The 16,683-nt window shown below is 45.0% G+C and overlaps 1 protein-coding gene, 1 long non-coding RNA gene and 1 pseudogene across 2 annotated transcripts; all 3 read right to left on the reverse strand.

Moving 5' to 3' along the window:
• Positions 1–773: 773 nt before the first annotated feature.
• LOC115327452 lies at positions 774–2,792 on the reverse strand (the record flags this gene model as incomplete). Its single annotated transcript, XM_040207087.3, has 3 exons — positions 774–981; positions 1,909–2,080; positions 2,693–2,792. Coding segments are annotated over 3 exons (480 nt in total), but the record flags the coding sequence as incomplete, so codon positions are not given.
• Positions 2,793–6,844: 4,052 nt separating this feature from the next.
• Positions 6,845–7,533, reverse strand: LOC121832884 (annotated as a pseudogene).
• Positions 7,534–8,074: 541 nt separating this feature from the next.
• LOC115327451 lies at positions 8,075–9,487 on the reverse strand. The gene is made up of 4 exons (XR_006077682.1): positions 9,424–9,487; positions 9,175–9,237; positions 8,926–8,988; positions 8,075–8,162 (listed from the first exon to the last, which is right to left on the reverse strand). It is a non-coding gene; the product is annotated as an uncharacterized LOC115327451 (long non-coding RNA).
• Between the last annotated feature and the right edge of the window lie 7,196 nt (positions 9,488–16,683).

Genomic DNA, 16,683 nt, shown 5'->3' on the forward strand with positions numbered 1-16,683 from the left:
TGGCTGTACGAACATTGGAAAAGAGTGCTCATTGCTCCATGTGTAGACGATTTTCATGGCTTGGCAGAAAGCTCCACTTTTGTCCAAACCGCACTTACATAAACACTCGGAGACATGTTCATCCTTGTCTAGCCGTCTCCCTCAAGGGACGGCTTGGCGAACCTTCTTCTGTGCGCAGATACCAGTTCTTCCTTAGATGGCCTTGGTCCTGGGCTCACAAAGGCCGGAGGAACTTTTGGAGACTTTTCGGCCAGTGCCTCTTTGAAAGTAGGATATGTCTTGCACCGTTCCAGGACTTGCTCATGTAGCTGGTCCACATACTCTGAAATTCAAGACAAGGTAGTGTAGGCCAGTGCTTCTTTGAAAAGCGCTCCTGTCATTTGACCATAAGTGTTCTAAAGTCACGACACAAATTTTCAGTCGTTCTGAATATTGCACTTTGTCGCACAGCCAGTGATTAGCACTTCATTTTGATAATGGTGTATTTTTAGAAACATTTCATGCTTTTTTGCCATCAGAAACATATAAAGTAGGTTATACTCCATTCATCCCTTCTGCTGAGACTGCGGTGAAAGCTACGTCCTCGTTGGACCAGTCATACGCCTCTTTCGCCACGTCATTATGGCCCGCCCATACCCGCGCTCAGAAAGCCGGCTCGGGTGATGAAAAGGAAGAAGGCGGTTGATTGGTTCGACGGGCACGTAGCTCCCACTGCAGTCTCAGCTTAGGGGTGAGCGAAGTATAGTGCATCCATAATTGTTATGGTGACCTTTTCATACAGTTGAAATTCTATATGCAGTGTAAATTCTATATTGTAATGAGCTACACTTAACAAAAGTCACGGGGGTCATCTGGGGGTACACAGTGGTTGCACCTTTTTGGGCTTTTGGCGATTTGATGTGCCATTGCTCTTGCCCTTCGTTTGTGACAGCTTGCAGGCGGCTACTGTTTTCGTTAAAGTGGAGTATGGCGATCATTGTTCTGGAACATAATTGAGGCTGTTTAATTGCTGCTCATGTCTTCACCTTGTGTTAAATAAAGTGTGCAATACCCTAGTTACACGGGTGCTCTCAACAGCCTTTGAGTCAACGACAGTCGACCCAATCGCGATCGGCCGGAGTTACACGGCGGCGCCAACTGTCATTGAGCTGCTAATGACAGTCGAGTTCAACTCGGCTCCCCTACCTCAGTTTGACTGAACGGACTTCCCCAACAAAGTTAAAATGGTGCTTGTCCGTGGGACCGCTGCCGCCGACCATTGTTTGCGAGGCACTTACTGTTTCGGAATACAGGAGAATGCGTCTAGAAAGAATCTTAGCAGCAAAATATCCGGGAGGGAATAGGTTTAGGCGTCAGAGCTGCCGCTAAAACAATCCTGACAAGCCGGAAAGCCACCAAACGAGCGCAGATGGAGGAGGGACCAGCTGTATAAGTGGACAAATAGTAATGGGTGCACCCATCGTAGTGGGCGATAGCTTACACCACCTAGCGTAAAATATGTGAAACCTAGCCCTGAATCTGTTTTGGTACTCGTGTAAACTCCGCTAAAAAGCAACAATGTATTGAACATAATGTATGATATACTTATAATAAATAAAAGGTGTGTCTCCGAGTAAATTACTTCAACAATTAGACTGATCACGTAACACAAGGACTAGTTTCGTTTTAGCTTCAACTGGGTTCTAGAGGGCCGTGTTGCACCATCTCAGTTCAGTTTAGTTCAATCGTAGTTTAGGCCGATAACTGTGATTGAACTCAACGACAGTTCAAATCGCCCATGTAACTAGGGTGTAAGAAAATCTTTTTGCGACTATGTCTAAAAGTTTTTTTTGATCTCAAAGAAACTTCAACTGCGAGTGCTGTTGTTTTGGCTTGTTACAGTCCCCTCCTTACACCTAGCTTCCTTACCGTGCAGCCATGCCTTCATACGAGAATGCTGTCGATTTGGGTGCAAATCCATTGAGCACGTTATGGAATGATTCCAATCCATATGTTTGTGCATTAGGAGACAGCTGCTTCACATCTTTTGCAAACAAAGGTGCATTTGCGATGGCCTTCAGTTTCGTGTGGGCGGGTGAACCTGGGGAAATTGGAGCATTCAGTAATACAGTGTAGATTAGAGTTCATTGAAACATTTTTTAGCAAACCACAGTAAAAAACGTAACAGTTTTAATTGGTTTTTGGGGGGCTATCGATTAGGTTCACATAGACGTCCATGGCTATGCAGAGCTAATATGATTTTACAAATATCTGTTAACTCGTCTTTCTTTGGACGCTTTCCTTTAAAATTAGTGTTCGGCCTATAATCGTAACCAAACAATGTAGATGTGTGCAAAAGTAACTTTTCCAAGTCCATGGAGCCAACCCAGATGCTTCCCATATCAGCCGCTTCTCCGAGCTAAAAGTGAAAGCATTGTAGCTCGAATACGGCACAGAGAAACTTTAAGTCAGCAGCGAGGCACGAGTGCTACTGCATGCTTGAGTCAACAGTAATCATATGGTCTTATCAGGCTGCGTTTCATCACAACAGCAGCAGTCCAAGCAATAGATACTTTGCGTATCTGTGAAGTTTATTTTCAATGTTCCCCATGTAAAATAACCAAGTTTGATTCCACACTAGTCGGCATCTTGTATATAACTAATATTTTTTAGCTCTTACGATGTAAATCTAGCATAATAATATGGTACAAACCAGTCACAATCCACTGTTTGTCTCCAACGTCCTTGTGTAGGCACCGTGGGTAGAGCGGACTATGGCCCGTGTGGATATTGCAGACATGGTTCGTGACACTCGACCATGCTGCGGCAAGCAATTCACCATTGCCATCGCTAGCAGTTGCGCACCACCACAAGTGGTTGCACACGGGGCTCACCCAGGGTGCTAGGTCCTTGCAACCTGCACATTTGCTGCCTGCAGCCAACTTCTTCCTGATCCCTGCAGTAATATAAGTTCCAGGACAAAAATGTTTGCTTGATGTTAACACCCCACTTCCGAATGCCCTACTTTGCATGCAGTGCAAGCAAGCTCTACCCAGAGAGAATTCCCAGAGAGAATTGCTACAGCAATAGTCGCATGCCATGGGGGGAATAGGAAGATATAGTCTCACACTCCAGCTAGTCGCAGGATAATTGTCGTTAGAGGCTGTGGAATGGCCAGTTTTATTCGCTTCTCTGTAAAGTGTTTTTTTATGAGGTGTGCCGGTATTTCATCCTTCCTCTGCTCACTTGGAGAGACCAAATAGAACAGTTGGTAATGGAGATTGCTTTTAAACAATTTATAATAAGCACAACAGAAATATCTCAGATGGTTCTAGGGTAGGAAATAGAACACGCAAAAGACAGAGCTGCAGGTTGGTCTTTGTTATATTGAAAGACAATGTTCGCATTCACCTTTCACAGCGTGCCACACGTCAAACAGATGCAGGATTGCGGGCTGGTGTATTCTCATGTAGGCCTCTATGCTCGAGGGCCTGTCAGTCGTGAACGAGCGAATCAGGACGTTCCTCGATTTCAAGAAAGAAATTCCTCGTGGGCAGCCTTCCTTTTCCATGTTGCTGCTTGCACTTACTTCGTGACACTAAAAAGAAGGAAGTTCTTTATGGAAGGGGTCAAAAATATTGCCCACTTTGTATCTTTGTCTTGTTCCTGTGTTCTTTGAGCCAATTGTTTTTCCTATTATTGTGAGGGTTCTTACTTCCTTGACTTGAACCAGTTCGGTGTGGACAATCTTGCCCAATCGATGCGAGTAGAAACTGTATGTCATGTACTTCGCACTGTGTCCCGGAGAATCACATCGTCCATCTCCTGACAGATCCACGGGCTCTCCCGCAAGGGCTGTCAAATCCTCGTCTCGTTGCCTATCCCAAACCTGGAAATATTAAAGAAAGGGTGTGGCAGCTGTAACAGTGCAGTTAAAGGAAGCTGTATGATAATGAGACAACACAAAAGTGCATCAGCAGTTTTGTATGATAAAAAGCATAAATGTGATACACGCTACTGATCTCTGCATCTAGGACAAGGACAAGAGTCGCCAAAAGGAAGTGCCCAATGCGTCTTTCATGAGAGAACATGTCCTATCACTCATAGTAGGGTATGGTGCCATAGCATTATGCCGGCACACTGCAGAAAGCGTTGCTGCAGAGTAAGTTACACTATGCTTGAATCAGATGAGGGATCTACGAACCGTTTGCACAGCAGGGAGGAGGTAAGCTTGTTGATAATCGTGGAATCTTCGTTCCGAGATGACCCTAATATTCATGAGGCGCATCATTCTGAGAGCTGGTGCAGGGCTAGAGCCGGAAAACAGCAGGACAGATGCGATATCGATATTTCCAACCGGTATCCGTCCCACGTATGGTTGGCTGGACCAGGTGTGTGAGTGGTTCTTAGGGCAGAGGGTTGTCACAGTGAGGCAGCTTCCACTCAGATGGAGGGATGGCTTGGACGGTACATAGCATGTCATGCAGAGCCTGAAGCACTCTAGCAGGCAACTTTCATACACAATGTACTTGTTTTCACCCCGAGGATGGCCTTGTTCGGTTTCTTCGTCATTCCTGCAAAAGTAAGCAAAACAAATTTAGGAGAACGACCCCAACCCTGAAAAGGTTAGGTACAACAGGCTGTCTTTAGGTTGCCCAGTTTTCAGTTTAAACATGCTTTCTTAACATACCGTGGTGCATGTGTTCTGATGACGGACAAGTCGAAAACCACTAAGTGCGGCATGCTGGCCCAAAGGTGGGGCAAACAAATAAGCTATTGAGTCATTTCTATTTCGTTAGTCACTACAAATCCTTTGCAAACTAACAAGCAGGTGAGTGGCATTTGGCAACTTCCAGTTTCTTAAAAAGTTCTGTTTTGCTGTTGACAAATGACGACGATCCGCAAGCCTGTCTAAGCAAAGTTCTGAAAACTGCAATCTGGAGGTTTCAGAACCATGCTTGCACAGGCTTGCAGTTCATTGCTGTCGTTTGTCAACGGTGAAACCAAAATTTCCAAGTAACAGGAAGTTGAAAACGCCGCTCACCTATCGCTGAAGCCTGTATACACAAACTAATTTATGTTACGTCACGGCATGGTGGTGGCGCATTGGGCGCACTTCGGGTCTGGGGCTGTGGGCGGAAGTCCCCATGTGAGACGTGTATTCCTGCATTGTTTTGTAAGGGACCAGACAAAAACCTGCTTTCTCGTCAAAACGCCGCGACTGGGGCTGTACCAGAAGAGTCAAGAAAGGTGTGAAGGTCAGTTTTCATGTGCTGAATTAATCGGAAAACGTGGATATGTGGCGTGAAAAGAAAAAAGCGACGCCGTCGGACCATGATTGCTTCGGCGGGAAGCGCCTCACGTTGAATTCATGGATACTTGTGGTCATCAGATTTATTTGTTTTGTTCCAACATGAATGCCGGAAATCGCGTATCACCTCATCGCATATCACCTAGCATTGACCAGCATGCAAAAGTGGGCCTTTCTTTCACTCGAAATACAGCATTCCTTAAATCTTTTTTCCCGGCGAAATCTGTGGACTGGAACGGCCTGCCCGAAGCCATCGTCTTTGCTCAAGGCGTTGATTCGTTCCGCCAAATGTTAACCTTGCTATTTTTTTTAACTCACTCCCTTATGTAATACCCTGACTCAGGGTTCTTAAGGTATTTAAATAAATAAATAAATAAATAAATAAAAATGGTCAAGTTGTATGGACCACCTGTGGACTACATTCAGTGCGTCTTCAAGTTCAAACGGCCGCCTGATCGTTCGAACTGTCGCCTGCTCTTTCAAACACTTCTGCTTGTCGTCTGCTCTTTTAGACAACACCGGTCTGTAGACCAAATGTTGGCTCGGTACTTGTAATAAGAAGCAAGTGCAGGCCTCAAAAGACTTCGGTTTGAAGGTTGGTAGGCAGGCTTGATGTAAACAGTAGATACAAGGAGATGCTGATCATTGTTGCCAGTGGCCATCACCAACTTGTTAGGCCTGATCCACTTCGTCCGATTCTGCTTGCGATTTTCAGTACCGACGTCGACCATCTCGGCTTTGGTTCACGCTTTTGCAGCCCGAGCGACGTTGCGACTGAAAATTGCAAGCGAAGTCTCCCCATGCGAAACATGCTTTAGCGTACATTCTACGGCATCCACGTTATTCACGCGAAGTTTTGCAATGTAACAAGCCTCATTAATTTCGCTGAGGTTGCTCAAGTATCGTAGTCACATTTCCAGGAAGACATAGAATCAACGATTTGAATGCAAAAAAGGCGAGGGGGACTCACACTGACGTCGACAACATCGCATTACAATGGTTTGGTTTTGGGCGACGGCGAGCTTTTTGCCCACACCCATCGTGCGTGCGCGGCTCCGGTGGCGTCCACTAGGGGCCCTCCGGTTTGTTTGTAAACTTGAGTTGGTGTATACTCACATCTGAAAACTGTTGTCATATGACGGTTCATGGGTTGAGTCGTAGGTCGGATCATAGGTGGGGTCGTCATTTCGACACATGCTTGGTGGCTCCGAACTAGGTGGGCTGGTTGGGGAAGCTGGGCAGTCACCACAGTTGCCAAATGTGTCGTTTTCACACATGCCTGCAGGCTCCGAGCTGGCAGGTGGTGCTGGACCTTTGGGAGGTTCAATTCAATTCAATTTTATTGACCGAAAAAGGTATACAAAATATTGGGAAAAGCATATGAACCCATAGCCGCTGGGCTAGTTCAGGCTCATTAACAAAGTATCACAAGAGCACAGAGCGACAGGCATATGTCATTAGAAAGCAACAAAAGTACTCCCAATCTTGTTACTACATTAGAAGCTAATCTCGGTTACCAATACCAAAGAAACGACGATGAGGATGAAAGATGATCTAGGTAGACAAGAGGAGATCGTGCCTGAGTGCATTGTTAAAAGTATGCGAATTTCGAAGGTCGTTCAATAGGTCCTTCCAGATTTTTGTCCCACAGAATTGAATTAGCCTTTCCCCCTTAACGTACTGGGGTGTCCAGTGTCCAGACAAATTTGCCCTAGTTTGATGGAAACCTTTAAGAACTCTAGTTATAGGAAATGGGTGGTTTGTGGTCAACATTTCGTGAAACAGGGTGGCAATTTTATACTTTACTAGTTTATGAAGTGGAAGAATGCTGAGGTGATCAAATAAAATGCTCAATGCCTGTGTATAGTGCGAGTCAGTTATAATCCAAACTGCCTTTTTTGTAAACCAATAATGAGCGTGAGATACATGTTATAGGTTGTACCCCATGTTTCTGTACAGTATGTTAAATGGGAGTGGAATATCGAAAAGTAAATAATTTTTAAGGTTGAAGAGTCGAAGCACTGTCGAGACTTCAGCAGAATGTAGCAAGCATATGACAGCTTTTGACAAATATAGGGTATCTGAACTTGCCAATGTAAGTGTAAGTCGAATATTACTCTCAGATATTTGAATGTATATACTTGTTCTATAAGAGAGGTGGCAATATAAATTTTGCAGTTAGCATAGTTTATTTGTTCTTTTGGTGGAATATAACATACTTCGTTTTTTTTTAAATTCAGCATCAACTTATTATAACTGCACTAGTCCTAGACAATAATTAGTTCTTCATTGATTATACTATTAATATTATCCAACGAATTATTTGCGTAGTAAATTGCTGTATCATCTGCGTAAATGCGAGAGATCATTGACATATAATAAAAAAGGACAGGACCCAGCACCGATCCCTGTGGAATCCCTGTTCTGATTGGCCTAATATTGCATTTATACCGTTTGTGTTTATACCATTAAGAACTGATATTGGCCTATAATTTTCAGGTTCGTTAGCATCATCATTCCCACCTTCACATTCGACATGTATGGAGCTCAGAAACTCTGATGGCAGTGGCACTTGTTCGGAGATGGGGGATGAGGTTCCATGTAGCCTGTCTAAAAGATCCCAAGCGTCGCCTGTGGCAGATATGTCTGTCTGCACCGCACGGTCCTGTCCTATAGCCGTGTTCACTTGGACGTCTGAAAAAGATGTTGGGCATTTCAGCTCTTTATTGCTGGAATGCATATAAAACACTGTCAATTCACAATGAAAAGAGCACGTACATGCCGACCGAGTTTGAGGACGCGTCTGTGTAGAAACTGAGCGACACTTGGTTCGAACTTGTATGGCCAGAGTCCTTGTCACCTTTCGTGGCATCTATAAAAGAAGTCAGCAGTAATTAGATGATTTGCCAAACTATTCGCAAAATCTTTCTTCGCCATTTTGTAGGTTGCAAATCTGCAACACCGCTGACTTCACGTTTCGATTCACAAAACCTTTTCCTTTCACTGGACTTTGTGCAGTGTTCCATGAGTTTCTTTTTATCACCAAAAGCAAAATAAATTCCTTGAGAACCAGACAAGGCACATAGAGCTTCTTTCCCTTGTTCCATTTTAACAGTTTTTTTTTAAATTCGCTATGTGCAATGCAGATGACCTCAGTGACCAGGCCATGACTACCTAATTTCCAGGAGATTTGAATTTCCTACCATTGCCGGATTTTAAAGTTCTAAGTGATTTCTGAAAATGTTCAGTAAGGAAATAAATGGTGGCTATTGGTGACCATGGATGTTCGCTGTTGGAAAAACCATGTATACCATTACTGCTCAGTGCTCTTCTTTGACACATTGCAATTGGGATGGCATGAAGGGGCACAATGCAAGAACTCCACAACCAGCACCACCTTAGTGTAGTGTACGGACATACCATATGTTTATATATGTGCATAGCAAACTGCCAAGAAAGAAGTAATTGCAGCACAAATGTCATGTCACGCTAACGCAAGACGAAAGTTACAATTATGTTACGAGATGAAGTTCTGGGCTCTACCCGACGCGACTGGTCAGGGTGGATGCATTGCATTTTCTGTTCGTCAAACTCTGGGGCCGGAATCCCAAATCCCTGGGATATGTATCACTAACCATGGTTGTGCTGCTTTGGTGGATGGCTGTGCTTTGGCTGGTGCAGCTACCATTGCTTGTGTCCTGGAGGGCAGTCAATTTACAGCACAAATGTCATGTCATGATAACACAAGACGAAAGTTGCAATATTGTTACAAGGTGAAGTTCTTGGCTCCATCGGACACAACTGGTTGGGGTGAATGCATTACGTTTTCTGTTCGTCAAACTCTGGGGTCGGAATCCTAAATGCCTGGAATATGTATCACTAACCATAGCTGTGCTGCTTTGGTTGATGGGTGGGCTTTCGCTCGTGCAGCTTCCATTGCTTGTGTCCTGGAGGGCAGTCAAATTACAGCACAAATGTCATGTCATGATAACGCAAGACGAAAGTTACAATAATGTTACGAGGTGAAGTCCTGGGCTTCATCCAACGCCACCGGCCAGGGGGGATACATTGCATTTTCTGTTCGTCAAACTCGGGGGCTGGAGTTATGAATGCTTGGAATATGTATTGCTAACCATGGTTGTGCTGGTTTGGTGGATGGCTTTGCTCTGGCTCGTGCAGCTTCCATTGCTTGTGTCCTGGAGGGCAGTCAATATACAGCACAAATGTCATGTCATGCCAACGCAAGACGAAAGTTACAATAATGTTACGAGGTGAAGTACTGGGTTCCTCCACCCGACGCAACTGGCCAGGGTGGTTGCATGGCATTTCTACTCATCAAACTCTGGGGTAGGAATCGGGAATGCCTGGAATACAGACAAACCCGTTTATAACGAACAGCAGGAAACGCTACGTTCAGTTTGATATAGCAAAAACATTTACAATGAACTTCCATGATGCGTTCGCTGCAAGGCGAGGGCTCTTCCTTTCTCATTGATTCACTTATGCCTCGTAACAATCCCCTGAAAAAAAATTTTTTTTTTTGCGTGCATGCAAAGTGTGTTCTTTTAGCTTACCTCCCCTTTTGAATCGCTTCTCTTCGTAAGCAAACACTTTGGGATGAAAAGTTTTTTTTTTTTTGTCTGTGCGTGCGTGCGTGCAGAGTATTTTTTTAGCTTTCTCTCCTTCTGAATCGCTTCTCTTCGCAACTTGAGCTTTTGGAATTTTCTTTCTTTTCTACTTCTTTTTTTGGGGGAAGGGGCAGGCTGGAAGGCGATTGTTTGCACGTTTCTAGAAGCCTTCCGGGGGGGAAAAGTTTGATATAGCCAGTATGTTGTTCGTTATAAAAAGTAATTTTGACATGCATTTTTATATAAATTTTTCGTGAGTTGATATCAACAATAGGTCTGTTCGATTCGCCTGAACTGGCTGATGTAGTTCAGCAGTGCAGGAACTGGTGCATTCGATTCAACCAGAAGTTGGACGGCCGCTGCACTGGCGCGTTCTATTCATCCCAGTTCTGAACTAGTTCAGACCCAGTTTCTCAAAATCTTGCACCGGCTCCGGAGTCAGTTCAGCGTCCGTGCAGAAGCAGACGGCGACAGCGGACGACACTCCTCGTCCGTCTCTGCTCGCGGTGCCACTTTTCGCAGCTCTTGCTCAAATGTCTGCGATGTTCGACAATAACATTGATACGGACGTTGCATTTCCTCTCATATATGATAATAACGTACCCGTAGTGGACGCGGAATTGAGATCACAAGGAATTTGATTGATTATGATATTCTGAAAGCGTTTTAGGCACCTGCTCGTACAGGTTTGGCTCCCTGTGGTAATGTGGATGCTTGGGCAAGTTGGTAATTCATGCTTTGATGGAACAACATTAACGACAAAGGTGAAGAAGTTGAAGATTTGAGGAAGAAGAAATATAGGACTGAGTTGTAAGTCAGCGCTGCGAGTCTGTCTCCTTTTGTGTGCATGTGAGTGTGACTGTTCATCCGCGCTGTTCCATCAAATCCCTGTGTTAAGTGTTGAAATAATGGCTCACGTAAATTGTTTCTTTTTGATGCTATGTGGGGATCCACAGTGTTGATATTTTTCCTTACCGACACGGGAAAGGTATTGCACTCTTGATAGTCCCCGCCTTCCGTTGCTCTTGGATGCATACTGACGACTCCGATACATTGCAGAGGTCTGGGATATAGCACATTGGGCCTCGCATGCCCCGTAGCTGAGCATAATACTGCATGCTTTGCCCGCTGGTATATCTGGACGCCCACTAACGGGCCTGGGAAAAACGACGCCGAGAATCGGCATTGGCTTGGTAGTTCCATGCAGGTTTTTCTTGAGGATCAGCATAAATGCTTCAGCTTGACGCCGAAGTTACGGTTGATAGCTGTATTGGCCAAAACGCTAGCGTCAAGCATCCGTCTTCAAGGTGACCGCTGTCGATCGCGCCCTACCACCAGTGACTCCCAACGCAAAATCACCATGATGCCGCGAACCCATCGTCAAAATGCGAAACTCGAGAGACTTGGAATGAATCTACTATTGCTAAATGAATGTGAAGGACACAAACGCTTATGGAAACGAGAGGAATTGAACGGTTGTTAGAAATGCAGACAAAAACACATTTCGTGCAGAAAACGTTTTTTGTACACGCGGATAAAGAATATTCACAGAAAAGATTCCGTTATTATACTTTAAAACTAAGGAAACACGAATGCTGTCACCAAACCGCGACTAATTAAATGTCGCATACAATGTGGTGTGGAGAAACAAGCGCCAACAGATGCAGACGACACCCTGCGCTTCCGCTTGGAAAGCCGATCACAGCGCCAGTCCTAGCGCGGCGGCTGCACTGGTTCTGCGCCGCCGCTGCACGACTCCTGCACTCCTCTGAACTCGGACAGAACTAGGTCAGAACTTTCTGGCAGACTCGAACAGACCTAATAATTCGCTGTATGTGGGTTCGTTCTAAACGGTTTCACTGTGTGTATCACTAACCATGGTTGTGCTGCTTTGGTCGATGGCAGTTGTTGGGCCCATGCAGCTTCCATGACTTGTGACCTGGAGCACAGTCAATTTACAGCACAAATGTCATGTCATGCTAATGCAAGACGGAAGTTACAATAATGTTACGAGGTGAAGTATTGGGCTACTCCACTCGACGCAACTGGCCAGGGTGGTTGCATTGCATTTTCTATTCGTCAAACTCGGGGGCAAGCATTATGAATGCCTGGAATATGTATTCACTAACCATGGCTGGACTGCTTTGGTGGATGGGTGGGCTTTCGCTCGTGCAGCTTCCATTACTTGTGACCTGGAGGGCAGTCAATTGACAACAGAAATGTCACTTCACGGTAGCACAAGACAAAAATAATATGAATGACTAAATTATGGTGAAATATAAGTTGTGCCCTTCTGAAACATATCAAATCAGCAATGAGCAAAACAATCAATGGACCTTTTCCGAGAAGCGTTCTGCGCACGCGCGAGCGCCCGATGCCAAACGGCGGAAGTCGGAACGAAAAATCGAGGAAATTCGGAAGGAGGCTGTATATCAGCGAGTAGAACACGTAACTGCAGCACATATATAATTGTGTTACACAAAAAAAGAATTTCGACGGAAAGGAAAACACGATGTTTGGGTGGACGCCACGGATGCTCCTCTTTCAACTCTCGTTGGGCAGGCGCCGCTGCTCAGAGAGCGAAGAAACTGGCAGCGTAGCTCCCATTATCGATTGGTAGCGCAGGTAGGTCACTTCCTCGATTTTTAGTTTGTGCAGCCACCGCCTGGTGCCGTCGGTATGTGGAAAAGGTCCATTATGCGAGCAAAAGTTTACAGGACACGGGAATAAACTAAACAATTTATTTGCTGCTCTAACTTGCAGCTAGCATGCACTTCAAGAGTGTCACTGAATCCTCACCCCTCAACAACTATTTAACAGTCATGGAGCACATCCAGACTGCAAAGAAGTGCAGCGAATAAATTGTCTATTTCATTCCCGCGTCCTATAAACTTTTGCTGTTCATAGCACGCGCCAAATTTGATTATCTAAAGGTTGTGTGCCACATTCATTTTTCGACACTGCGTGGGACGGCGCACTTCACATGTAGCACAAAAACTATGACTGGTATACAGCCAGCCATCAACCAAATGAGGCTGATGCAAGTGCTGATGACATTCGCCGCATCAATACTGTAACCCAGCGGCGTCGCAAAGGGGGGGGGGGGGGGGGGGGGGGGGGGGAAGAGGGCGGCGGCGCTGGGCGCTGCGCCCCGGGTGCAGCGGTCGGGGGCGGAGCAATTGGTGCGGGGGGGGGGGGGGGGGGGCACTGCACTCCGGGTGCAGCGGTCGGGGGTGGCGGGCTACTGCTTCGGGGTTGGCTTCGGGTGCCACTGAGCCTAGTGACGCCACTGCTGTGACCGCCTTATTTTTCGCATGCTCAATATTTCGCGATTTCGGTCAAAGCTGTCAGTTTCGAAGCAATTCGCGGGTTCTCATTTTTGCGACGCGGTGGGATTTTAATAAAGATATTGCACTGTGTTTCTATTTTACGGGAATTGTTCGCGGGATTTATTTATCTCGAATTGCAGACGATTCGCGAAACTTATGTCCTCGCGAAAATTAAATCGTTTACAGTATATAGAGCTTACCGTGCTTCGTTGCCGCTTTGGTGTGGGCTCCTTGCGCAAGGAAAGTGAGGGTATAGCGTCTTTCCTCAGACGCGGGAACTTCATGTTTTTACCCAGACTCCGGCTGACGTGAAGGTGCTGCTGAAAGTCTTCTGGTCGGAAATGCAAAGAACAAATCCTGACACCGCTGTCCACAGCTCTACGCAAGACGACGGCGGGCAACCAAATGCTGCGCATTGCTGCATCGGTCGGCAGTTTATGCAAACTAACGTCGCCCGATCGACCACACGTCTTTAGCCGACCTTTCGCGCAACCTACTACAGCACATAAACGCGGCATAATTGGTGAGACACCAGTTCGCAAAGCGAACACGAGACGACGCACGAAACCAAAACCAAAAGTCCGCCGCCCCCGGCGCTCGTACCTTTTTTTTTTTTTTGTCCATGGTTGCTTGATGCTTGATGCTCGATGCGTTCAACCAGTGACAAACGGAGGGATCGCTTCAGATTATGCTTTTATGCAAGGTATGAAACCTATTAATGCCCAACTACAACTTTAAATGATTACCCAACGTTCAAATGAACTTTTTTCATCACATCACACCACCGAAATCGAAACCAAGAGCGCGTCTATCGTTTGAACCAATCGCCAGACGAGGTGCCCGTTGTCGTCACGCTTCGACGGCGCACTTTAGTTCACCTTTCTGCCGCCGCCTCGGTGGGGTCTCGGGCGTCGTTCCCGGCGCGATTATTACCGCGCCTGTTTGCTCGATTGGTGCGGCACCCAAACTTCTGTTTGGGCTAGAACTTCGTCAACAGTATCTGAGACGTGCCTGACATCCATTTCAATCGTCGAATAAAACTTCGAAACTGCCTTCATGGTCCCTTTAAAGACCACCCCGGGCTGTCACAATCACTGATCTATGGTCACACGTCACTCTGCACTGGCAAATATTCCAGCACATCCGGGACACTCGTCGTCTCATTTAATTGCCTGACCAACTTCGCGCAGTCTAAATATCAAACCCGAACTTTTTGAAACCTGATTTCGTGAAAACCAGTGAGGCGTGAAAACGTAATTTAAAACTAAAACTGTGGAGGAACATGAAACCGGGGTTCGAACTTTGCGAACTTGGACTTCAAAGAAATCCGAAATCTTCAAAGTTTTTTTTTTCGAATTTAGCCCTCAAAGAGAATCGAAACCTTCGTACTTTTCGAACTTCATGTAGCAAGAAATTTCAAATCTTAGAATTTTTTAAACTATATGTCTATAAAAATTGGAAACGTTCGAATTTTTCGACTTTCAGATTCAAAGAAATTCGAAAGCTTCGAATTTTCCAAACTTCAGATCCCAAGAAATTCAAAATTTTCGAATATCTCGAATTTCAAGTTGGGAAAGTTCGAAATCTTCGAATTTCTCGAACCTCAAGTAAAAAAGAAATATTCGAAATATTTGAACCTGAACTTTTATAAGCCGTGAAAGCTTCGAACATTCGAATTCGAAACTCCAAGGTGTAAGAAAGTTGCGAACTTTTCAAATTCGAACCTCGGCACGGTTCTAAACTATTGAAATTTCTAGAATTCGAACCTCAGTTCGGTTCGAAAATATCGTAACCTTTCAAATTCGAACCTAGGGGTGGTTCGCGACATCCCTATGATACGTGTTCTTAGAAAACTCTCTAGATATTTATATTCTGTGACAGAGCTGTCTCTGGAGTGCTTTCGTTCTGTTTGACATTGTTCACCGCGTAAAGGAACTAAGTTAATGTTTTAGAAATCAATGAATCTTTTAATTTTGTGACATACTTTCTCTCAGAGGTTTGTATTATTTTCATTGCTGCCACTGTAAGGGGGTCGAGGGCTCGTCAAGCTGCCTGTGAGTAGCTTGTTCCCTCGGTCTCCGCCATCAATGTATGGAAATAAAAACATGATTTATTATCTCTATATAGGTTCCATTTGTTCGATGGCACAGTCAAAAGATAGATCGGAATCAAGTTAGCTGGAGCATTGGATGGAAGCTTGGGAATAACGTTAAACAGTTCTGGTGGACTGCTTTTGTTTTTAAGGATACCTATTTGTTTTTACGTGCTGATGTTTGTTATTGTAACATTCTACATATAAAATGTAATTGATGTGCATAACGAAATGACAAACTGTCTTTATCTGAATTACAATGGCAGTTTTTATTATTTCCTTCAGAACTTGAAAGAGCATAAATTTTGGTGTTCAAAGTTATTCTAATTCAACATTAATTACTTCAGTGGAATATACTGGTTCGTTTACCATATTTTCCGGACTATAATCCGCGGACTATACATGCTTAAAAGTTGAAATTTTACCCGAAGTGGACCATCTCCTGGTGCGGACTATACAAGGATTTGTTTTTTCTAGATCATTCCCTATGACAGGACGTGAAGGATTTAATGAATAACGGTGTATATTAGTGTTGATGTATGTATGATGGAAGCTTCTTCGTGAGCTAATACAGCAGCCATTTGTCAAGGTGTGCTGTGTGTGATAATTTTTACGTTCATACTAGGCACTAAATCCGGACTATGCAGCGGCTGCGAACTATCTAAGCAAAAGCTTTTATTCTTGACCCCAAATTTTTTTCTGCCGACTGTGCCACCGGGTGCGGGCCATAGTCCGGAAAATATGATACTTTTTGTTCCATACCTAAAATAACATATCGTAGCAGCTCATACTGTCCTTCATCAATCAGCATATTCTTGGCACGTCTAGTGCTTCCGCGCGAAACTAAACAGCTAGTTCCGAGTTTGAAGGAATCAAACCTGCCATGCAGTTGATGCTATCAAAAAGTTCTACATAAGTTGGAGGGCCAAGAGGCATTGTCTTGTAGCTGGACGTGCTAACAGACGAATCTTAGCGCAATATTTGCGTGGTATGAATGAAAATGTGCGCTTATGACTCAAAAGTGCTTTTTGCTGTTCCAAAATGGACCTTTGGCTGCTCCAAAAGGTGCTCCGAGATGACTCGGACCAATAACATCACCGTGTTTATCATAGACATGTGCTGGGGTCGCCAAAGCACAGGGCACGCGCCAGGTTCCACACATTGTTCAGGTTCGGCTTTTCCCGCCATTGAAGTGATTGGGCCCGAGCCACTACCTGAATGCATGTCGAGGCATGGGTTGTCACGAGCCCAAGTGCGATGGTCACGCAGTGCTTGTGTCTACTTCATGAGCCACATTTAAATATCTCCGCGGGGATCTCGAAGCTTGATAACAAAATTCTGGGG

Source organism: Ixodes scapularis, unplaced genomic scaffold, assembly GCF_016920785.2.
Source record: "Ixodes scapularis isolate PalLabHiFi unplaced genomic scaffold, ASM1692078v2 PGA_scaffold13__105_contigs__length_92229423, whole genome shotgun sequence".
In the NCBI taxonomy this organism is placed as follows: Eukaryota; Metazoa; Arthropoda; class Arachnida; order Ixodida; family Ixodidae; genus Ixodes; species Ixodes scapularis.